Source organism: Vidua chalybeata, chromosome 4 (assembly GCF_026979565.1).
Source record: "Vidua chalybeata isolate OUT-0048 chromosome 4, bVidCha1 merged haplotype, whole genome shotgun sequence".
Lineage (NCBI taxonomy): Eukaryota > Metazoa > Chordata > Aves > Passeriformes > Viduidae > Vidua > Vidua chalybeata.
In genome coordinates, this window is record NC_071533.1 from 7,304,746 (window position 1) to 7,329,527 (window position 24,782).

The 24,782-nt window shown below is 37.1% G+C and overlaps 1 protein-coding gene across 1 annotated transcript in view; it reads left to right on the top strand.

The window, feature by feature from the left end:
* The window catches only part of ARHGAP10 (Rho GTPase activating protein 10), a 137,941-nt gene that overhangs the window by 53,164 nt on the left and 59,995 nt on the right, over window positions 1-24,782 (top strand). Inside the window, exons 5-13 of the mRNA XM_053940413.1 lie at window positions 3,192-3,293; window positions 6,247-6,357; window positions 8,420-8,524; window positions 12,178-12,307; window positions 13,601-13,707; window positions 15,342-15,436; window positions 18,126-18,207; window positions 19,218-19,260; window positions 20,565-20,630. Of these exons, the coding sequence (XP_053796388.1) occupies window positions 3,192-3,293; window positions 6,247-6,357; window positions 8,420-8,524; window positions 12,178-12,307; window positions 13,601-13,707; window positions 15,342-15,436; window positions 18,126-18,207; window positions 19,218-19,260; window positions 20,565-20,630 (841 nt within the window). The remainder of the gene's footprint in view (window positions 1-3,191; window positions 3,294-6,246; window positions 6,358-8,419; window positions 8,525-12,177; window positions 12,308-13,600; window positions 13,708-15,341; window positions 15,437-18,125; window positions 18,208-19,217; window positions 19,261-20,564; window positions 20,631-24,782) is intronic.

A 24,782-nucleotide genomic window follows, 5' to 3' on the forward strand; every position in this document is an offset into this window, starting at 1 on the left:
TTTATAAGTTTGTTTAATTTATCTACTAGGATTGCATTGTAGTAATGACATGTAATTGGCAGAAACATATTGTTTATGTTTCATGTGTTCACACTTTGTTTCTACATTGAGAACTTTCTTCAGAAACAAATGGAATGCTTCAAGAAGAGAAGAATGTGTCCTTTCCCTTCCTTCTCCCCACCTCCCCTATCTCCTCTGTCTGGAGCAGGAAGAATTCTGCTAACAGCCTGCCCCCCCTTCCTAATGGGTAACCCTGTTCTGCTCTGTATTTGCCTGCAGTTGCACAATCAAAGGCTGAAAAATATTAACTACCTAAAGGAGCTCGCTCATCCATGTGATTTTAACTGAATTTTTGGCACCTGCAAGTGCAAATTACCTTTATGTAATTTTTTGTTTTGAATAAATAAGTCATTGGCTCTGTATACATGGGAATAATAGAGATGAAGAGGCTAAGGACAAGATCTCATAGAAAGTATTTTTGATAAAAGCATTTGGTAATTTTTTTTAAGATTTGTCACTAAGTTGTGAATATTTTATAAAAAAAGCAAAGTAAACTTCAAGTATTAAGTACAAACTAGATTTGGATAAAAATAACAAGGACAATTTTGTGTCTATCCACCTTCCTTGTAGTGAGAAATTTAAGTGCTTATTAAAAAAAAGTAGAAAAGAAAGAAACCAGCATTTTATTAAAGTTTTCTGTTGTAAAACTCAATACATTTTCAAAATACCTGCATATGGTTTATTTTACAATTCCATGACTTCATCACCAGTGATATTTAGTAGCTAAGACAATGTTTCACTTATAAGAGCACTCTACATTTTGACTTTGGCAGGAATGATTAACATGTTCTGCATATGATTGCAGTATTAGTGAACTGAAAATGCTCTGTTGATCATAAATCCTTTCAGTTCAATGGTACAATGAGCTTTGTGTAATTCTATGGACTAGGGAGAAGTATATTAGGTGACCCAACCAACACACATAAAAACTTGGTCTTTCCAAGGAAAGAGGATTTGTTCTGAATGTAACTGATTGTCATAGAAGCAGCTGTGTAATGAATGCATTATTTCAGCAGTATTTTTGCTGTTAAAGAATATTGCTGGTTTTGGGGTGAGAACTCCTAATGCTTTTAAGTTGTCTCATATCTTCACTCATTTCCTAGTCAGAAATCTCTCCCTGATGCTTCTAACACAAATTACATTCACACAGCCTACGTCTCCCATTTTGTTTGGATGGATGTTTCTTTCTTTGTGTCCCTGCATATGGTTTCCGTGAAGCTGTAGCTTCAATTTCTGATCAAAACTTCTCTTTTTGACAGAATTCACTGTCAAAAAAGGTCATTTAAACCTTTAAATATAAGTCTTACATAATTATATAATGTTTAAATAAAACCCCCCTAAAAATATTCAGCTCTAGAAATATTCTTAACTGAATATTTATTCAGTATAATCAAAACACTGACATTAGAAATCCAGCTCTCCTTAGCTCTGAAAACCAAGCTATGGCATCTAGTGGTGAAATATATCTGCAACATTGTGTAGTATTTGCTTTAGGAAAGATTTATGCTTTACCATTACAAAATAAAAGTTGAATCTGCTGCCTCAGATTTTTTCTGCATCTTGCATCCCTTAGCTGATGAAATGGTCTGAGTTAAGCTTAAGGAAAGGAAGGGGAGGAAAGTTTAGCTTCATAGAGCTGGAAGCTGAGACACTTATTGAATTACCCCTTACTGAAAGCTGTTGCTGCACTAATCCCAAGCTATGTGTCTAAAGTTTCTGGCATTGCCTGTTAAGAAAACTCTTTTTCTGGGAGCATTCAATCATTCACCACATCAATGGAAATTTTGCTAATATAAGCACAAAGATTCACCTATTTCCCTGCACTTTGTTCCTAATTCCCCATATTGCTAATATGTTATCTCTAATCACTCTGATACTGTATGCACATCTTCATGTTTCTCAGTTGATAACAAATGATTTTAAAGACTCCTTTTTTAAAGGCAATTTTGAGTCTGAGTGGGGAAAAAAAATTCTGGTAGAAGTCCTTGCTGAGAAGCAATCCTAAACAGCCTCTTCAATGCCATCTTCAGAATCTAATGGTTCAGAGAACAAAAATATGTGTTTCTTCTAATATAGTATATATAGTATTAGTCAAAATTAAAGGTTAAGAGGAGAAAAAAAAAGAGCAATTATATCTGTAGAGTTTAACCAAGGGTTTGTTTAGAATACATTTAAATGTGATTTCAAATCTACAGATGAGGAAAAATATTTTAGTTGATCTAGTATCTTTCTGATGAATAAATCTGCCAGTTCTTGAATATGTAGTTAAATACTTCATTTTTCCTTATTTGAGGTTATTTTCAACTTCAATTAGATATACTAAAAATAGCTTCAGAACTGGTTGGTTGAATTAATGAATACTGATTTTTGCCTTAATACACTGGAACTGAGGAATCAATTTGTTTTACAATATCTTATACTAAATTATATCCAGAAACCCAGATTTCAAAAAAAAAAAAAAAAAAGAAATTAATGACTGTCCCTCTTCCAATACATTGCTTTTGGTGGTCAGAGAAATGGTTTTGCATTTTGCAAATGAAATTCGTGCGTGTCTGTGAGGGTTTTTCTTTTGATACTATGATATTAAGTTTTATGGAGATTTTTTATTTTTATTGGAGTTTTGTCATGGGCACAATAACACTCTGGTAGAAACAGGAATTCAGCACTGAGGTTGTTGTATAGCTTTAAAATGAAGAAATCCTATGGAATATAGAGGTGTACTTTCTTTGGGTTTCGAGCTGTTGGAACTTTTCCCTTGTCAATTTTAGAAAGTTATTTTTTCAATGAAACCGGTATTTCCATGTAATGCCTTTTATTCAAAAGCAAGGTGGCGTGGATGATGCCTGAAAGTAATGAAAAATGCAATAAATCAAGAAGAGGTCAGGTTTTTTTTCTTTTTTAAGTTAGAAGATGTAAGCATCTGTGTGATTAGCTACACCATAATGATGCGATGGGATTTCATTTCAAGTTAGCCTTTAAATTAATTTTTAAAATGAGATGGAGCATATTTTTTTCTTCTTACTGGAGCTATGATATTGTTTTCTCTTTGTTCTTGATGAACTAGAATTTTAAAAGAAGAAAAATAGTACACTTTCATATTGACATGGTTGCTACTTTGTTTCTGCATCTAGGAGGAAAAGAAGAAGTTTGATAAAGAGACAGAGAAGAACTACAGTTTGTTAGAAAAACATTTGAATCTATCAGCTAAGAAGAAAGAGCTACAATTACAAGAGGTATTGTTGCCTCTCTTTTTTTATGCAGGCTGAAGGCTTTGGAATAGGTAAATATACTTATGCAAATGCAGAAACAGCATTCTCAGTGGTAAAACAAACCAATTTTCTCATCTGGAAAGGTTGGTGAAAAAATCAATATTTGCTGGACTTAGTACCTCCACCCTTTTCTGAATCAAGGGTTTTGTGTGTATGAAGCGCTGAGTCTTATGTCATTTTTATATATAATTGAAAGAATAGGGAAGTGCAAGCATACTGTGAAAAACTCTGCATTTCTTACAAGGCTTTACCATTCATGTAATTTGCATTGCATTGTGAGTATGGACTGAATGTCCTGTGGTAACACTTAAAGCAGAGGACAGCAGGACTTTTATTCCCAAATAAAGTGGGTTTGTGCCTTTGCTTTTTCTCATGTTTTGAAGATTTGTTTTGGGATTTTTTTGAGTAGTGCTATAAAAAAGTTTGTAGATAATTTATAATTGATTGATTTGTTTTGCCTGGCATTCTTTCTATCCCTCTGGGTTTATCATCAACTTATTTGTAATAGTTTTGATTTCTGGAGCAACAGCAAATAGTATGTGAAAAGACTGCCGGGAAATCTTGCAGAGACTTGCTGTAGCCAGAAGGACTTTTTTCCCAGATAAATGTAATTATGTCAGAATTATTAATGCTTAGACTATAAAAAAACTTAATGTTTTCCTCAGGGATAATTCCTGTCCCTGCCCTCTACCCCATCTCAAATATTCTATGCCATTTTTCATAACAATGGTTAATATTACTGGCAAAGTTACCCTGGAATTTCTCTAGTCCTGAGTTTCACTAAGATGTATCACTTCACCATGCTGCACTTGCAGCATTGACCCTGAAATGTGTAAAGAATTGTCTTCTGGGGAGGTGAGTTGTCCCAGTGAAGTTATTGAGCATGGCTCGTCTGTCAGGACCTGTACTTTTGTCAAATTGATCAGCTGCCAAAGAACTTGATGCAGAGAAAATGATAAAGGGCTGATTATGATTGCTTGATGAAATATTGGGTTCTTTATATCAAATCTGAAATGAGACCTAACCTCAATGGAAAAATACATAATGCCTCTAAGAGGCATTTTGAAGCTGTATCAAATATAGCCTGAAGCTTTAGAGCATGTGTGAAATCTAGAATGAACAAATAGATGTGTTTTAAATGTCCTTCGAAGTTTCATGAGCAAAAATTCTGAAATTCTTCAGTCAGGCTCTCACATTTATGTGTTTAATTTTGAAGTATAAATGTATAAGTAATTTAAAGAAATTAGAGTGTGTTGTCAGATGAAATAGGAAACAATTTCTGTCACAAGCTTAGAGAACGGGTGTATATAGTTGCATTATAATGTATATAATTTAGTTTTGTTCATGTCTAGTTGAGTCAGTTCCTGACTGGAGTAAATAGTGCAGGGATAAATTTGACAAAAATTTGATGAAAAACATGCCATGTTGAGGAGTGTGTCTTAACATGAACACAACTTTTGACTCTCCTGGTGGCAGGATATTCCTGTAATTTTACTGAGGCATGGTGTGTTTCTTATTTTTCTCTTTCTTCAGCAGTACGCAAACTACAATGAAACTTGCTGGGTGCATGGGGAGGCTCATGCCTCAAAAAACCTGAGAGATGTGATAATGTATTCTGAATTGTGTGGTGAGCAGGATGTCTTCAAAGATCTGCTTCAGAGTCTCTTTCTAGGGTGTTGTGGTACCCTTCATGTATATATGATTAGAAGCTTAGCTGACAACTCAAACAATTCCTGTGTTTATAGGCTGACAACTCAAACAATTCCACAGTTTATGGGATGCATCAAAATGGCATGGCTTGTTGAAACACATTTGCTTACTTGAAATACTTATCAGGGCTTTATTTATTTAATGTTATTTGTGGTTATGCCCCTTTAACTGCTGAGAGTTCACCAGCACAGAGCAGTAAAGCCAAGCATGTCTTAAAGCTAATTTGGTTTATCCTCTTAAAGCACAGCAGTCACTGTTCTGCCTGAAGGATGTAGTCTCAGTATTTAAGAGAGAGTCTGATAGTAAGTCTTGTCCTTTCACCTAACCCTTTCTCCACTTCCTCTGGTAATTCACTGTAGATGCATTTTGTATTTTCCTTGTGGGCAAAGACTAAGTGTTAGTTACCTAGAGTAACCTTTTCTTTAATGTATTTTAATAATAGTTTCCATTACCAAGTTTTAAGATTAAATTAAACAAATCTTACGTGCACCTTAAATAATAACTTCATAAAACAATGGGTAGATGCTAGAAAGTGAAATATTTATATGCAGATTTTTGGCAGCTGAAATGTAACTGTTCAGCATTAATATGGTGCTGGCATTTCTGCAAAGCTGTGCTAAATATCAGCTGCAGGTAGAAAGGCTGCATTTTCAGACACTGGATACTCTGGGGAAACTTGTGGAGTGCTGTACCAATAAGCAAACTTTTTCTATTGCATTTCTTGCCAGTGAGAGTGAGCACAGCTGTGGGATGGGTACAACAGCATTCTGGCTATTTAAAGCAGTTATTTGGGTTATAGAGTAAAATTTACAGCACCAGCACTGTAGTTTTCAAACATAACATTTTCTTCCTTAATGTGATTGGAGAGATGATTTCCCCTTTTTCTAATGGACTATGCTCTTAGCTCCCACTCGCTGTTTGGGCAGGTACCTTTGCAATGCTGTTAAAAGTTGGATTCCCTAGAAAAGAAGCTTGAAGACGTGTTGCTGGAATTTTTCTAAAAAGTCTAGCCTCATGATTCAAAACAACATATGTCACCTACTGAAAGGGAATTGCTGCTCCCATTTAAAAGTAAACAAATGATCTGTGTTGTAACAAATCCCTCAAATACGGTGAAAATTATCTGCTTGCCACTTCTGTGTGTGTGTTATGCTGAAGCTGCCTGCAAAATGTCTGTGAAACTTCATGAGGTGTGCTCTTTGTGCAGGCAGATAACCAAGTGGAGCAGAACAGGAAACACTTCTATGAGCTGTCCCTTGAGTACGTGTGCAAGCTGCAGGAGATACAAGAGCGGAAGAAATTTGAGTGTGTGGAGCCTGTAAGTATTAGGGAATTCAACCTACTCTACCTTTCATAAGGGATGGAGAAGGAATGCATTTGGACAAAAGCCAAGCTTTGCTTTCTGGAAAACACAACCAATTGAGTGGCTTAACAGAATTTAAACTAACTTGTTACATCTGTACAGATTCCTAGTGCAGATAAATTTAACCAGGCATGTCAAATCTTACCTCAGTAATAAGAACTGATTTGGACCCACTGATGTTGATTTTCAGAAAATGTGTGAAACTTTTTGTTGTACTGCAAAAACCTCAATTCACATTGTGAGATAAAATATGGGATTGAAGAAGATGTTGGTGTCAGGATTCTTGCCTTGAGTTTTCTAACTAATGAAATGTTATTGCTGACTAATGCAATGAATCTAATTTTAATTATGAAGGTTGGGCTTAGAGGCCTGCTAGTAAAGAATTGCAGATATAAATCAGTTAGGAGGGAGCTGCTGGGTAAGAAGCCCATTCCTGGGTAGCATGATATGTTTAATTTCACTTGCAGTTGAATCTATGCAGAAATCAAGGGGTTTAATTTAATTTTGGTGGAAATGGTGCATGCACTGATGAGACTTTCTTAATCTATGAGAAGAACTTACTCTAAAACTTTTTCTGAAATGTACATTATCTTGGTATTTTAAATACAAATTTATCAAACAACAAGAGAACAGTAAGTGTAATACTGAGAATAAAGGGAGGATGGATTGTAGAAGTAACTTTCATTCTCTCTTGCTCTGAAGCCTGTGCTTTTGGGCCAAGTTTGTCCTTTTATTCTGATAGAATTGCCTTAATGTAATAATGAAAAAAAAAGTTTCAAATGACCCTAATCAAAATAGCTGGTCATTATGCAGTTATTAAGAAGTGTCTATTCTAATATAGATAATTCCTGTATGAAAAATAGTTGCTAAAATACATAAGGGGGAATAAATCACTGCAATTATATTAGCATTGTTTAAAGGAAGGCAAAATGCTGTGAAAAGAGTGGTTGTATGGGGTTTTTCTGGTGTAGATATGTTGACTTTTTTCTCTTTTAAAAAAAATATTTAAAAAAATGTTTTTCTAATCCTAAATAGCTTTGCATTTGGTTATTGTGTTTAGGACCTTTTGAAGTTTCCTCTGAGCCAGACTAGAGAAATGAATCTTCAAATGTTGTTCTTGCAACATGTCCCTTTCTCATTTCTGAAAGCTCCTTCTGGATGGGGCTGTACTTTATGTTGCCTAATTGGTACTTGAAGTTTACACTAGACTAGAAAGCTTTGTACCAAATTCTTATTTCCTTTTCCCTTAAGACTTAAAATTTATGAGGGGTTTTTTTGCATTTGTTGAAAATCCTTTATTTGCTATATGACTTCAGACTTTTTAAAAATACATTCTTTGGCTTGCTCTCTTTAGAGAGTTCTTTTATGTCTCACTTGCTTTGTTCCAGCAACCTGAACTAAACAGGAGAGTTAGACAGGACTACACGTCATGCTGCTTCCAGTGTAGTACAACTTGTTTGTTGTTTTAAATTGAAATACTAAGGTCAGCATATGCTAAGTGGGTCACTTGCTGGTTCTGACAGAAGGTCAGATCTGTGTACAAAAAGCAGCAATGGGCAAAGCTTCCTTCTTCCAGCAAACCAGATGACTGATGTGACAGTCATCTCCTCGTGGTCATTAGCAGAGAGAGGAATGACCAGGGAAATGCTGACGAAAAGGCAGAATGATCATTACCTCCTTGTGCACAAATCTGTGTTCCAGATATCATTGGTATCAGAGCAGTTGTAGGAAAATGTTACATAGGAAAGTTTGGGAACATGGTAGATACATTTCCTATGGTCAAATGGAAAGTAGAGATCAGCTGTGAAGTTTCAGAGGCAGGACCATCCAAAATGTCTGTATACATAGATCATAATTTGGATTTAAATATTATTCATAAAGTGTAGGCATTAATGGAAATTTATTTTAAAATAATCATTTTGTAATCTGTCTTTACAAAAAAGCCTATATGCAGCAATTGTATTGAAGAAAATGGAGTTTTTTTGTTCTAACAAGTCTTTTTTTTTTTCTATTTCAGGTGCTATCATTTTTTCAGGGTTTGTTCACTTTCTATCACCAGGGATATGAACTTGCTAAAGACTTCAATCATTACAAAATGACCTTGCAGATAAATATACAAAATGTAAGTTGAGTCTACTTTTGTGAGTAAAATCACTCGCTGAAGTTGCTGCATGTGCAGTATCTGTATTGCCAGCACTTAAGAGTTCCACGTGAGTGCATTGCCTGTGAATTTTGGGGATATGGTGCCATCTCCTGGATAACCAACCACATCACTGAACATATCATCACTAATTCCACGAGTTCTTTGTAATTTCTAATAATACTGTAAAAAACAAGCATGAAGTAAAAGGCCTTCACTCCTTTTTTTTTTTTTTCTTGTTTTTGGAGACAGCAATAATGCAAGGATTATTTAAAACTAATGAAGTCTGTTAAAAATGCATAAAACACTGGAGTATGGGTACACTTCAGAGTATGGGTAATGAAATAGGAAGTTTTCAGTGTTTTGGGTGTGTTTTGAAATTGAGTATGTGGTGGTCATGTCTGAGGGTCATTGCCCTATAGGGTTACATTATTCATAACTAAGAAAAGGGAGGAAAAACAGCTGCTCACAGCAGTGTGGAGTTTGCCTTGCAGCAGCCCTTTCAAACAAGAACATCCCTGCTGGTTTGGGGTGCAGAACTGGGTTAAGGAGACTTGGTGTTGGCACCCGTGGCGTATTTGACAAAATGATCTGTTCCTTCAAGGACAGACAAATGGGGCCACCACTTGTTTAGTATGCCCTCATCCCAAATCTCCCAGTGTGATCTGGACTGGGAGAGCAGGAAGCAAGGTGAAGGCTGAAGCAGTGGGACTGACAGAGTTACCAGTCAGATGGTCTGTTCGCTTCCTTGAGATTTATGAAGAATAAAGCTTGCTCAGAGGAACTTGGGTGTGCCAGAGGCCTCTTGGTAGGAAGCACACCACACACCTTAATGCAAAAAATCAATTCCTGATGGTGCATTTGTTTTGTTGACCTCTGAGGGCATCTGGAATTAAGACACAGAAACTACTTCTTGGAGAGGACAGTCTGTTTTTAGAAATGGCTTAACTAGCAGGGAGGCGGAAGGGAGGATTACAGTTGTTGTAATGCATAGTGACGTGATTCATGTGTCACGATGCCATTCCTTTAATTTTCTTCCTGTATGTTCAAGTGTCAAGTTTCCTCTTGAGGTGGTGTTTGGTTTGAGAAGTGGAACTGGTTAGTGGTAACTTTGTTAGAAGAGTTTTGTGGCAGAAGTCAGTGCTTGTGGGGGAAATGTCAGGCCAGGCTTGCTTCTTCTGTGTGCTTAACAGAGCAAGGAGCAGCTTAGAGGGGAACTGATGCCAGATGAAACATGAGAGGGAAACTCTGGTACAGTTTTGAAGAGCTGGGTTTCAGAATACAGATGGAAAAGAGCCAGTGGAGTGATTTGAAGAAGTGATGATCAGTAATAAAGTAAACTAATCTCAGCAGCTGCATTTTCAGTTGACTGAATGGTATCACCGTGTGCCTCACCAGATTCTGAAGAGCTTGAGCTTTGCAGCTCAAGTTTTATGAATAGATAGAGGCTGTAGAGAGAAAGAATAAGGCTCAACAACTATCTGAGGTAAAAAGAGAATAGAAGGAAGCATTTGAAAAGGTTGTGAGAGGACATGACACAGTCTTCTGTTGCTGAAGATCAGCAAGAAGTCCCAAAGGAAAAACAAACTGGGGTTTGCCTGTGGTACAGCTGAGCTGCTGGCAGAACACTGAATTGATGTGTTGGAAATTGAAGGGTACAAGATCCACTACAGACAGCCTAGCTGGATATAGAGAGTGATTTAAGAGTTGCCAGTATAGCTGTAGTAGTTGCCTTTCCTTTCATTCAGCTTGTCTTTTCTGTGAGAATTATCCTATGGATTTCTTCTCCACACCCTACCACAAACCCCACCTTCCTCTCACTGCCCATCTCCTCCCCTCAGAGGAAAGAAAGAAAAAAGACCCACCCCAGCCTTGTAGCCCAAGCTCTAGAAAGATGATTCTCCCAAGAGTCGTGCTATCTTGTATGCTTGTCCTGGAGAGAAGATAAAACAGGTGAGGCTGCATTTTCAGAAAAATCAAGGTGCTTTCAGAAAGCAAAAAGACACATAAGCATGCATCTGGAACTAGGTATTTTCCTTAAAACACATGTACCAACTTGGATTTTTAAATGTTTTTCAGTGTTTTCAGCTTGGACAGGTGCATATGTAGAGAAAACCAGTTATTACCATGATTGTTATGGTTTTATTTGCTCATTTAACAATTACCAGTGTTTTTCAGACCAAACCAAAGAGTTTCTTGTGTCAGGTGTGAGCTACTCTGTAGTTTCATGTCATATAATTTGTGGATGGCATGGTTGCTTTCTGATTGTTTTTGCTAATATTCTGATAAATATTTCTCTTCCTGCTGCTTGTAGACTTTGGAATAAGTGACATTCAGGAATAATAATCAACTGGACTTCCAAGTTTTTTAGGTTGTTTTTGCATGCTTCTGCTTGTGTGTGCTCAAAACATTTGGCACATATATAGTCTCAATCTGTATACACTGCTGATGACCTTCCTGACACTTTTTTCCTCAATTACCACAGAAAATCCTCTACTTCCCCATGACAAGTAAGAGTCTCATGAATTAAGCCAATATATGTAGCAATATTTTTCTAAGGAAATTTCAATATTCAAATTTGTTTTGCACTCAGTATTTCACTTCTCTCTGAACAGGTCAGAGCATTGTTTCAAAACCTGCTCTGGCTGTCGTAGTGTGCTTTCCACACTCACAGCAGCTGATATCTAAACCTCACATTGATTTTGAAGAATATCAGAAAACTTAGAGAGTAAACACATATATGGGAATTGTGCTTTAGGACTAAATGTCTTAAAATGGCCTGGATCATTGTCTCTTTTTGTAGGTGTTTTTGGTGGGTTGGCCCTGGCTGGATGCCAGAGGCCTGCTGCTCTCTCTCTGCTCTCTCTAAAGCTGCTCTATCACTGCCCTCCTTAGCTGTAGAGTTTGTGGATCAAGAACAGGACAGGGAAATCAACTACAGACCAGTTAGAGGCAAAACAGACTTGACTGGGAGAATTCAGTTTAATTTATTACCAGATTAGAGGTAGAATAATGAGAAATAAACCCCAAATCTTAAACACACCTTTCCATCAGCCCTCCCTTCTTCCCTCAGTGGTGCAGGAGAATGAGGGTTATGGTCAGTTCTTCACATGATGCCTCTACTGCTATTTACTCCTCAGGGGGAAGACTCCTGACACACTTCCCCTGCTCCAGCATGGGATCTCTCCCACTTGAGACAGTCCTCCATGGATTTATCCAATGTCCTCAGGGACTTCAGGGGAATCTCAGCTCTGGCACCTGGAGCATCTCCTGCCCCTCCTTCTGCACTGACCTTGGTGTCTGCAGAGCTGTTCCTCTCACATATTCTCGCTCCATTCCCCGACTGCATTTGGCATTGTGTGGTTTTTCCCTCTTAAATACGTTATCCCAGAGGCTCTGCCATGGTCACTGATGGGCTCAACCTTGGCCAATGGCTGATCTGCCTTTGAACTGTCTGGCACTGGCTCTATGGGACACGGAGGAAGCTTCTGTCACCTTTCCACAGAGGACCCCTCTGTAGGCCCCCACCACAAAAACCTTGCTGTGCAAACCCAGTACTTGATTCCTATCAGTCAGGAAAAGGAAGTCGTTCTTCCACTCTCATTACCAAAGGGTTTTTTGCTGTCTCGTTTTAGACACGAAATCGTTTTGAAGGAACAAGGTCAGAGGTAGAGGAGCTCATGAACAAGATCAGAAGAAATCCTCAGGAACACAAAAGAGCAAATCACTTCACGATGGAAGGCTACCTCTATGTACAGGAAAAAAGTAAGGTGTATTTTGTATTCCACAGTGCCCATATTAGGCATACAGGCAAGTCTTGTCTCTACAGGTAACATGATGATGCAAAGAATTTACTGTTGGTTAAAGAGCCATCTCAGTATATTTTCAAAGTTTTTAGCAGCATTGTTACTGTGGCTCATAAAAAAAATATTGAGCTGAAAATGTGACAGTTTTTAGTAAAAGTGACTAAATTCAGGGAAGTTTTGTTTGACCAAAGACTGGATTTCATCTTATTTTTAATCCCTTACTAATGACCTCCCCTAGATCTGTCAAACATTTGTTGTCAGCTAGCAACATGACTTGTCAAGTTAGCCTCTGAAAATTTGGCTTGTTGAGTATGATGAAATTGAGTGTCATTTCCTTGATTCATTGATACAATTTCATTACCTAATTGTGATGATAGGGTCAAATAAAGCAGACTATATGTTAGGTAGCTGGTGTTAAAATTCTTGATGTGAAGGTGCATGTTGCATAAATCATATCCTGTCAACACTTCAAACAATTATAAATCTTTCTCACACTAGTAAAAAAGCCAAACAAGATGCAGAGCTCTTGTTGCTCAAGGAATGACAATTTATTGTAATTTATTTTTTTTTTTTAACATTTTGCATAAATAATATTTTTGAGATGTTTGCCCTTACAGAGTGAGAAGGTTCATTTGCAGACATGTTTTTTAGGAAAAGTTAAGTAATAGAAGTGTGGAGATACAAAGGGTCAGAATCCAAGTTTGAACAGTTAGCATTGTGGTGCAAATCTCATCTATATTATTTGCAGTAAGCTGGGTTCTAAAAGAAGTGTCTTCTGTCTAGGGTATGCACTGATTAATAGGAGAGAGTTCTGGTGTCAGAAGCTGTGAGCAGACCTTAATAATGAGATTGTTTAGAACTTGTAACAGAGGTGTGGTAATCTGTGTTTTTTTAGCTTAAAGTTACCAGGTGTAAATCTAGCTTTCTGTGTTCTTTTAAATAAAGTCTCAAGGGAGTATTACTTTATAGGGAAAAATTATTTTGTCTGTAGTAGTGAGAGAAAGATACATTAATAATTCTTTCCATTTGTCATTAAACATAAGAGTGAAGTACACTATGCATTGTATTTTACAATAATAAGCAGTGGATAATATTTGTATGATGTTGTGTAATATTCTTGATTTGTACCTTTGCTATAAATACTGCATTATTAGGAATTAATTAGGGCTCTAAGTATCATTTTAGAAAGCAGGAGAGGAGAATGCAGAAACTGGAAAAGGTACATACTATTTGTTGCTTTTGTATTATGTAGGGCCTGCTCCCTTTGGTTCCAGTTGGGTGAAGCACTATTGCACGTACAGGAAAGAGACAAAGAAGTTCTCCATGATCCCATTTGAACACAGATCAGGAGGGAAAGTTGTATGTATATTTATGTATTCTACTCTTACAGCTGTCCTGTATTAAGATCAGATAATGTGTCATTTAAGATGTGTCAAATACTTCCCCCTCTACCCTCCTTGCCCCTTTTTTTCACCTTTCCTCATACAATTCAGTCTGCCATTGAAGGACATTAACCTGAAGTAATGGATGGATTAATAGATAAAAATTCTCTAAACTTTTCAGTTACTTCCTTTTAGAAGGCCAGAGGACCTGGCACAGATAACATGCAATGTTTCACCATTTAGAATCTTGTTTATCCATGAGGCCTTTAACTTTCTAAAGTATAAATCAGGAAAATATAACAGACCTAGAAATTTCTTTATTAAATGATTCAGTTAGAGTTTTCTTTTGGAGATTTAAATACTAGAAGTGGGACTAGAAGGATAGGGATAGGAATATAATTTGTACTGATAATTGAATGTAATTTCAGATATCTTTAAAATCATCTGCAATATTCAAGACCAAAGACTCTGTTTATCTTTAAATGGCTTTAATTCCTACTGAAATAGTTGGGAATTGATTACCTTTAAAGATGACACATTAAATGAATGTATTGATAGGGATAAAATGCATTTTGTTGCATTTTAGGAAAAAGGATATCTGAATCTGGAAACTAAGGCTAGAGTTAATATGCCTCTAAATGCAGCACCCTGCCCTGTCTTCAAATTTGGTTAGGAAATCATGTTGTTGGAACTTCTACCAAGTTATTATATCCTATTAGTTTCAGCAGAGGGGAGATGGCTTTCACAATTTTGAAATTATGTGTATTTACAAATATATTGAATTTGGAAGAATTTTTTAAAAGCTTTGGAAAACCTGATGTACTGAAAATTAGTGATATTTGGTCTCCTTAATCACTTCAGTTCCTCTGTGAATTTTTTATCCTAATTTGCTCTAGTTGTAAGCCATTTTAGTTAGTATAGTATATAGTATGTGTGGCTGAGCATTCAGCATTCTAAAACAACTATGAAGCCATTTCTGCTGTATTAAAATATCTCCCATTTGGAAACCCCTGCAGTTACTCCTTCAGTGACAGCCTTCTATGTCTGGAGGTGCTGAACAAGACAAGAAATAATTAAAATGTGCAGTTAGTCCTGGTTTAATCTGGTACAACTTAGGCAGCATTCAGAGATTAGTTTGTGATTCCTGGGTAAAATAAGATCCTGATGTTGATCTCGAAGAAAGTTGGTTCTATAAGACATGTTACAGATAGTAAAGAACACGTCCTTTGTTCTGGTCAGTGTAGCCTTTACTATGGCCTTTACTATGGAAATCACTGTGGCTGACATAAAATGGGAAAAGTCTCTTTGTGTGTTTATATTGTAACCAGTGCAAAATATTTTTGTTAGTTTAACTTACTGTATTACTGAGTCATTCTGTAAAGTCCAGCTAAAATGGACTCAATATTTTTAGATTTATGTGCCAGAAAAACATAGGATTTGTTATTGTGTAGAGCTGCAAACATGGGTGAATTCTTCTGCAAGTGTCAGTTTTCAGTATAGCTTTTGTCATTTAATATAAATTTACCTTACTTGCCTTGTACAGCTGGCTTACTAGAGCTTATAAAAACTTACAAGAACTGGGTCAAGCTTATAAAAACTTTCTTTTCGCAGGGTGACGCGGAACTCTTTGTCCTTACGTATTGTACCAAAAGAAATACAGATACAATAGACAGGCGATTCTGTTTTGACTTAGAAGCTTCAGACAGGTAAGCTTGTGAAGCGCCCTAGGAAGAGCTCTTTTGAAGTAGTAATTAAAACTGCTGCAAAATTACTGTTGCCTTTTCTTCTGATTTCTTCAATCCTCAGTCAGAGTTCCAATGGGAATGGTCACTGGAGGAGCAGGCAAGCACTGCCATGGCTCACTGCGTTTTACCTCAGCTGTGTGTAGCAGAAGCAGAGAGGAACTAAACTGAAATGTAGACATTGCCTGAGCTCACATTAAAGAAAATCACAGAGATAAGAGGAGCTATTAAGAATTATCATAGTGAAGAAACATGGCTTCAATTGAAGTACATACAGCTATAGTAAAAGATTGATTACAGTAATAACTTATACAGTCATGACCACATTGTATCACACTCCTGTGTTCCAAAATGATGGGTTGCTGAGGGGATATTCTGGATTTTCAGACTGAAATAAGGTTATTGGGATTTTGAGGCTTCTTGTGCCTGGTATAATCATCCACTGCATCTTGAATGTTGTTGCCACTGTCTTTTTGAAGCACCACTTGTTGCTCTTTTTCTAAAGAAAAGACTTGCTAATCTTTTTCTCTAAAGGACCTCAACATTTGATAAACATTGTCTTTCAACAGTGTTCTAGTCTTCCTTTATTTATGAAGGTGAGGGTATCCAACTTCATAAGGTACTCCAAATAAATTAGGCCGTGGTAATGCTACATTCTTTTGATGCAGAAATGGATCGTATCTGGAATTAAATGCTATATATAAATTAGTGGATTGCTGCTGAGTTTTTGCATCCACCCCCTCTCCTTTTAATCTATATGTTTGCTCCTTACTTACACCAATTAACTATATGCTAACTTATAATATAGTAGGTCTTGAAGTTTTATGGGCTTTTGGGTTTTTTTTTGCATCAGATTCTTAGTGTTTTTCACTTCAAAAGCAGCAGGGCCAATGCTCTCAGGCCCCCCTGTCCTGTGATTGCTCATGGTCTGCAGATATGTTTGTGATTATGTGCTCAAACTTTAATCAGAGTCTATGCTGAGCTTGTGTGACCAGTTAGACTGGCCTGCAGCACGTTCATTCCTACAACAAGCAAAAGGTAAAGGGATGTGAAACTCCCTCTGCATCAGAAAACTTCTATCCCACATGGCAGATGAGAAGATGCTCATTTATAGCTCAGGTGATGTTTGTCATTACTCTACAGCATGGTTTGAACTTGGATTTTTGAGTCGAGGAGGATGTGGTTTAGCTGTTCTAATGCTGTGTCCCAACAGTATGAAAGGGAGTAAAGATTTATACTCCAGGCATCAGCTCCTCTTGGGTCTGTTGATAGGTCAGTAGGGATAACAGATTTCAAACTGAGTCTGATAAAATTGCTAAAAGGTAGCATGAGAAATGTCAGTCTGTTCCCCTCTGTGTGTCATTTGTTCAGTGGGTATCTGGAGTTTATACAGAGATGGATGGAAAGCGGGGTTTCCTTGATCCTGCAAAACACTTTTTCATTCTCTTCCCTGGTAAAAGGGGGAAAAATCTAGTTCCTCTTTCTGTCTTGATCTAATAGACACAATTTGATCTGCTGTGACCTTGATATCAGACATTTTTCTTTTAATAATATATATGTGTAGCACTGAGATGTTCCCATGGAGATTAGTTCTATGCTGCAGGCCATTAGCTTGTTTCCTTGGTATCAGTTCAGAGCACACTTATCCCTCAGCTTGTCCAAGTTAAAAAATAACACAGGGATTGGCAGCTGGGCATGGGGTTTTCTTCAGTGCTGTGCTTTGGAAGGAAGCAAGGTCGTAAAATTTTAGGGAAGACTTTTAAGTAGCAAACATTCAGCCTTGTGTGTGACTTAAGCATAACTTTGAGCTAGCTGAAAATTTACATATTTTTCTTTCAAAAGGAATGGTTGTATTTTCTGTAAATTCAGATATTTATGGCTCTCAAGGTGCTAAGATTCTGGTTAATTCTCTGGGAAGTGATACTTTTTTCTGTTTTTAGTACTCTATGACATTACTTGAGGGTGACTAGTGGTACAGAAATTTAAATCTTCAGGAGAGAGCAGAGGTCTTCTAGGATAGGAAGAAGTTATTTTATTGATAAAGAGCATTATCCTTCTGAAATACTACCTTGATTTAAACTTTTTCCAATACAGGACACTGAGGGAAGGTTTTGTTTCCTTTGACTTAGTTTTGAAGACAAATAAATGATATTTCATGCAGCATATACTGAGTTTGATGTGTTGCTTCTAGGTTGATACTCAGATACCTTAACAACTGTAATTTAGTGAAAAGAACTAAATGGTTGCAAGCTATGTTCATTGTTTCTGCTTTAAAGATGAATATTATATATTGAGTTAACAAATTCCATTTTTCATCTAACAAAAATGCAAGTCTAAGTTTATTTACAATTCACAAAATTCAGTAACTCCAGCAATTGTTGGAATCAGCAGGTGATCAACAATGAGCTGTTTCAAATAGTTTGCAGATTACATTAATTTTCCTTTTTCCTCCCTGTTCTGCCTATTTCTTACTGCATGTATCACTTCTATACCTTTTATTTTCAAGATCAGCAGTGTTCAGTTATTAAGCAAAAGAAAATGAACCCTGACTTTTAGGACAATGGGCTTTTGCTTGTAGTTGGAAATAGAATTTACCAAGCATTTTTTAGTTGTTGATGAATGCAGTTAGCTTATGTTGTTGGTACATTTGCAGGCCTGGAGTTCCTGTGACCATGCAGGCGTTTTCTGAGGAAGACAGGAAGCTGTGGATGGAAGCCTTGGATGGAAAAGAAGCTGTAAGCATAATTTTTGAAATATTCTTTTATAGTGTAATGGTGAATTCTCTCACCCTCTGCTTTCTGATCCCATTTATACTTAATAAACTGGCATTATGTAGTTTGCAAAATGATAGATTCAATGAATAGAGGATAAAAGTGAAATAAAACTCAGGAGAGATGAGTAACTTGGTAAAGCTCAGTGTAGATAACTGCTAATGCTGATATGAGAATTTTTCATCGTAATGACAGCATCAATTTTTATAAATGGTTTCCCATCCCAATGATAATATTGATGTTGTAGAAAATGTCTGGTATAAGCATGTTCACTTAGTCTTATGCTGACATGCTGCATTCCAGTGGCAAAACTTGCATGAGTGAGTTACATGGTGTTATTATTATATTTTTTAAAACCAGATCAAAAAAGTTCTTGTCAATGGGACTGAGGTTGTACATGAATTTGCTTAATTTCTGCCTCTCATCAGGAAATGGGTCTGAAATGTTGAATTGAAACACACTATTATTCTTACAATGATAAATATATTGGTCATGTGGGCCAGAAATGATGGGGTTTTCTAGACAAGGACACAGTCACATGACTGCCCCAGTAGTTGTTTGATTGACTCATTGTTGCACTAATCTGGTTTCATTTGCAGAGGTGTTTATTACCATGACATGTTAGCTGAGCTGGACTCCCCAGTAAGTTTAAAAGTTCTGGGAAACCCAAACTGGAACATAAGTCCCAGGAATCATGACATTCTTAGTAATTTGAATGACCTTGAAACTGTGGGAATTTAACCTGCAGAGAAACAGGAACGTGGAGCACATAAATCCCAGTTACCTGGCTACAGCCAGTGCAGTGGCCAGTTCAAAGACCTCTGGTCCTGCTATTAGAGCTGCTGGTGGTGCTATGTTCTGTCTGTAATCAGCTGTATTTATGCCTACTGGGCATTAATATTGAGAATGTCTTCTTTTTCTGGTTTCATGAAAGTCTTTAAAATAATTTGTCTTTTTTACTCTTTTTGTGTTAGCTGCTCATCAACTTGAATAGAGCGAATGCAAAGCGAGAGGGAAGTAAGTATTTGAATTAGCATGAAGGCTGATTTTGTTAATATTTTAAAATTGAGAAAGATAAAGGTAATTTGGGTTTTTTTTTTGCCTCTCTGGAACTTTTTTCCCCTTAATTATTTTGCTTTTAAATCTTGAGTTTTGAATATTGCTTGTAATTTTTGTAATTATAAGTAATCAATTAATTTTTTAATTAATGGGTTTTCATACTAACTCAGTACATATTGTATAGGACTGGACATAAGCTGGAGAAACAGTCTGATTGTTTTTGCCAATTTACTTCATGCCTGAAATTGATTCAAGGGTGAATTTGTATGTAAATGCATCATAATTTCTTAATGCAGATTGCATGTACATTTCTGTTAGAATGTGAAGGTATGGTTTTAAAAGCAGTTGCAGCTGAAGATCAAGATCAGCAAAAAAGCTGAATTTAAAAAATAAACCAAAATATGGAAGTGGAAGAGATGGCTTTCTTTACATAACATTAGCTTTCTTCTCTTGGCAAAGTATAAGAGTGAAAACAGGTATCCTTCTTTGATTATGAGGCAATTTATGCTTGCTTTTTTAAAAACTTGAAATTGCTGATTCAAGCTGGATCCTGGTGTTATTAATAGAAAATTTCCCTCAGATTTGTTTTTTCATTGTGCAAGACCAGGTCCCCAGGAGCAAGAAGGCCAGATGTTTGGGGGAAGGGCAGTTTTGCAACATAAGCTTTTAAATGAAGTTTTGATGTGAAGAAAAAGAGTAAGATAGGAACAACAAAGGAATGCTGGAGCTCAGCTGTTGTCCTGTTCATGCATCTGCTTTCATGTAGTCAGATCATTAACTGCTGTGAAATGATATACATGTGTCCTGTATCTTTAGTGTGGGAATTTCTTTGGCTGAGGGTAGGACTCAGTAAAAACCCTGCTGTTGATAATTATGTTTTTTCATCATAAGTACTTCCTTGTCCCATTTGGTGAACTCTCTCAGATGTTGTCGATGTTGCAGTAAGTACTGTTAAATTCCATCTTGCATCTGCCAACATGTGTAACTAATCAGAGATCCCATTCTTCAAAGGATGCTGCTGTGAACAGATTCACTGAAGCCACTATCACCAGAACAAGCCTTTACTTCAGCTAGGCAGGCTCCTGAAGGAGAAAAGCAGAATTTCTCTATAAAAAGTGATGTGTTCTTCCAATTTCAGAATATTTATAGTTTTGCCTCAAAAGTATTAGCCTTATGATTAAGTCCAGCCTTATTTTCAGTGAAAGACATAATTGTAATGGTGCTTTAAAACTATTCAACCCTTTTTTATTTTTTTTTTGTAGGTGCACAGTTGGATAAGATAGGGTTCACCATCATCAAAAAGTGCATCAGTGCTGTTGAAACACGAGGTAATGATCAACCCAACCTGTTTGTGAAGAGGGTGAAGCAGCTGGTCTGCTGAAGAAGGTGGTAAAGTCTCCTGTAGATCTCTGAAAATGACTCTACCATGGAAGACATTTCATTGATTACACTGACCAAGACAGGGGCCTGTCCAGTCTGTCCTTTTATGCATGGTTTTCTTTCAATAAATGTGTTTGCCAGAAGCTCACAAGTGGGGAATAACACCTCTCTTGACAAAGGGAGCCAATTTTTTTGCACAGAACCTAAGAGAAACCTGTTGTGTTTTGTAGGCATTGCCTGCACCTTTGCTTTGCTGTTCGAACAGAGTAATTTATTTCGGTGTTTCATTTCTGTTCAGTCTCTTAAGGCAGAAGAACAGGAGCTGAGCAAGCAGGTGATTAACAGAAAGTGGTGAAGTACTTCTCATGGGCTTAGTTTCACCCCAGGGACAAGGATGCTGTCAGGATTTATTATTGCATATATTCATTGTTGTACTTCTAGAATTGGAGATGGAGGAGAGGTCAGTGTGCAGACAGTATTCAAGAGGTATTTGGGATTGATTTTGGAGAGGCTCTGCTGAAGTGTGTGCTGACCAGCCACTCTGAGGCTAACTGCATTGTACATGGCATTGTGTGGAGAACCAGCTTGTTTGGTTGTGGTTTTTAAAAAAAGAGGTGAAGGCCTGAAAGTAGGTAAGGTTACAGTACATTTCTCTTGTGAAGAGATGTTGTAATTTCTCTGTGTGCATTTTTGTTTTCTCCTAAACTGTTGACTTTCCTTCCTACTTTCAAAGGGGACACTTAGAACTTTTCACAAACTGGATCTTTTTTTTTTTTTCTGGAGGTCTGGCATTGCACAGGGCAGAATACTTATATCTTTCTGTGTATCACAGTCCAGCTGAACTAAGATGAACAAAAGAGCAGGTTCATGCTTGCTGTCAATGCAGCATCTTACTGAAAAACAGTGTCTTCCATGTATACGCTTACGATACAATATTATTAGGAACACAAGCAGCCTTTGTGATACTTAAAGTTTTGCATTTAAACAGCAAGAAGTATCTGAAGTCCTTTTTCTCTTAGACCTTTTTGTACCAGTCCTGTCTGATGCATTAAAGATGTTATTTCAGATGAGGCTATATTCTATCTGGTGTTATTTTTGTCCATTCTGTTCTTTTGAATATTTTTTTCAGATAAGTTTGCCTGTCTCATCACTTTAAAATTTCAGTTACTGGCATTTACAATCTGAATATTTGAGCTGGGAAACATTGCAGATAAAGCTGGCATCCTACAGATAAGTTGTCTTCACTGCAAAACCCTGTCTCAATATAGTCTGGATCTTCTCTTTACAGTGAATAAAGCAGATTTAATAAAAAGGGTGGCATGTGCTCATGTAACGAAAGGCTAGTTTTGGCCTGTAGTACAGTTACAGGCTACCTTACAATACCTCATGAATTCTCCTTACTATAAGCAGTGTGGAGTATTACTGTATTTTGGTTTATTATTTATAAATGTGTTCAAATAGTCTTCTTTAAGTTGTGGGTTGATAATTTTTTTCTTTTTCTGATACCTTACAAGAAAAGTGAAACAAGGACACAACTGTGGAAAAAATGTGAACACTTTCTTCATGAAATGACTATTTGGAAATTTTTTTTTTTTCTTCAGGGCTGTGGGTGGATAGGTTAAACTGAATGGAGATTTAAGTTCACTCTGTCCTTTATGCCTTGATTTAGGGGCGTGTAAGAAGGTGCAAAGTACTTGTGTAACCCTCTCATTCAAGACAAATTATGATCTTTCACGGGTTGGCAGCATTTCTCCCCATTGTGGGGTCTGCCTGAAACATACTTGGGAAAGAATTAAAGTTCCCCAAATCTAGGCAGACTTTGCACCTTTGCTGTCCTATGTACACAGCCTCTGCAGTCAGTAGAGTGCTTTGTGGTAGTTACTACCAATGAAAAAGACTTGTGTCTATTAATTTTGTTTCAGAGAGTACTCAAGAAAGGAAATAAATCAGTTTTCAATTAATATTTCTCATTCTGGAGTTCCAAGAATATATTTAGGTGAGGTACTACCTTCCAAGAACTCAACAATCTGCTTAGTTTGGTCTCAATCCACTTGATTTTTCCATTACATTTCAAGCAGTCATTGATGGTTTTCTGTTTACTGATTCTGAACTTAACATCAACTGCATTTAAAAAACAAAACAAGTAAACAACTCCAAAACAAAACAAAAAAACCCCTAATGGACCTTCTGCTGATGTCTGCTGAGCTAAACAAACGGAGGGCCAGGAGAGCATTCAGTTGTTTTGTCTCAAAAGAGTTTCGACAAATAGTTGCAGATGAAGAAAATCCATCTCTCAAGTGGCAGAATTTTCTACCTGTACTTTTCCTTGAAAACCATTTTTACTTGGTTATTTTACTTCAATGATAACACATCAAAAGCAAGTTATATTCAGCAGGAGAAAACAGGACAGATGCTTCTTCAGAGACGGTGCTTGTGTGCCATGTTTTTATCTCTTTTAATCATAATGGGTGTGAGGTTGGCGTGGGTGGGAAGAGAGGACAGTCTAGTGTGGGTGGAAACTGAGAATAGTCTTGTCATGTCACAGCAGAAGTAGTCTGGTATTCAGAGAGAGAAGAGCATAACAGAGATATTGAACATAAACTTGTCAATGGCTGGATATTTTTTTTTTTCTCAGTTATGTTCCCTTTTATAAAGCCAAGAAGGGAATTATTTGCTCTGAATGAATAGAAGCACAAAAATTAGTGTCTTCATTTAAATGCATGTGAGCTTCTGATTCAGCTTTGCCTTATAAGATTGGCTGTGCTTCGCTGGTAGGCCATGCTGAGGCATCAGGATATGCCTCACATATATCTCTCACATACTGAGCACCGTGCTGGTTGGATGTTCACCTGTGCTTTGTCTTGGAGAGAGCATTTTGGGATTCTCTTTGGAGTATTTCATTTATTATTCTCTGCTGAGAATAATAGAACGAGGTAGATGTTTATAGAAACATCAAAGAGCTGCGTGCTCCACTAGTAAAGGCTCTGTGCATGTTTTTGTGTGCAAGCAGCTGGTTGTACCTTCTGAGGGGATGTGATGGGTAAAGTTTGCCGGAGCAGTATTTGTCTTGAGCTTAGTACTAGCGGAGCTGCCGATCTGAGCTGCAGAGAGAGATGGCAGCATTGAGCTGCATGACCAGGCTGGCTGCTCCTCAGGCAGAAAGTACATGGTGAAGAGGGAGTAGAAAACCTTTGCAAGTGACATAAAACCCTCTGTTATTACCTTGAATTTAGAGTGTCACTTGTATGGCTGTTTCTGTGCCATGGATTTTGGTATAAAAATTTGTATTTGCAGCTATATTGCAAGTCTGTGTCAGCCCCATGTACAATGCCAGTTGGAAAGTAAACTTGCCTACTCCATACCTTGCTTACAATCGTATAAATCACTATCTTGCTTTCAATACCTTATATTTCTAAGCATGCTTCACAAGCTGTGTCCCTGTGCCAAATTCTGTATCAGGCAGCCAAGCATTTTGAGATAATGTAAATATGAAGGAAGTTGTGCTGTGGGGCTTTACCGTTCCAGGTTGCCAATAGTGGTTGAGCCGGCAGACACAGCATCTGAACCCTTCAGCATTTCAGGCAGTGGTGAGCTATTCCTTGCAATGAGTCATCCTGTCAATTGTGTTCTGTAAATGCCAAGCATTATCAGTGTTGGATGTGCTGAAGATCTGAAATGTGCAGATTAAATGAGAAGTAGGACTGTTTCAAACCAGGTTTGTATATTTTAAATAAAACATCATTTGAAAGTATGGTTAAAGGTATAATCTCAAACTATGTTGAAATATTAATGTCTCTTTGCACTCCTTGATGTCCGCTAGCAATTAGCTATGCTTTTTTCAGGTTGATGAATTTGAAGCTGATCAATTATCTGATAATCTCTATCATAGACTCGTGATTATTGCTGGAGGGTTGTCATAGTTTCAATACTGCCATTTTCCAGAGACTTCTGCATTATCATGTCTGTTTTAATACTGAGGAATAGGTTTGACTTTGATTATTTCTAAGCCTGTAAAGGTATGTTTGGGGTCAGCACAGTTGGTTCCCCCCAGCTTTAATGTTAGAAACACAGGAAATCACAAATCAACTTCTGAGATCAGC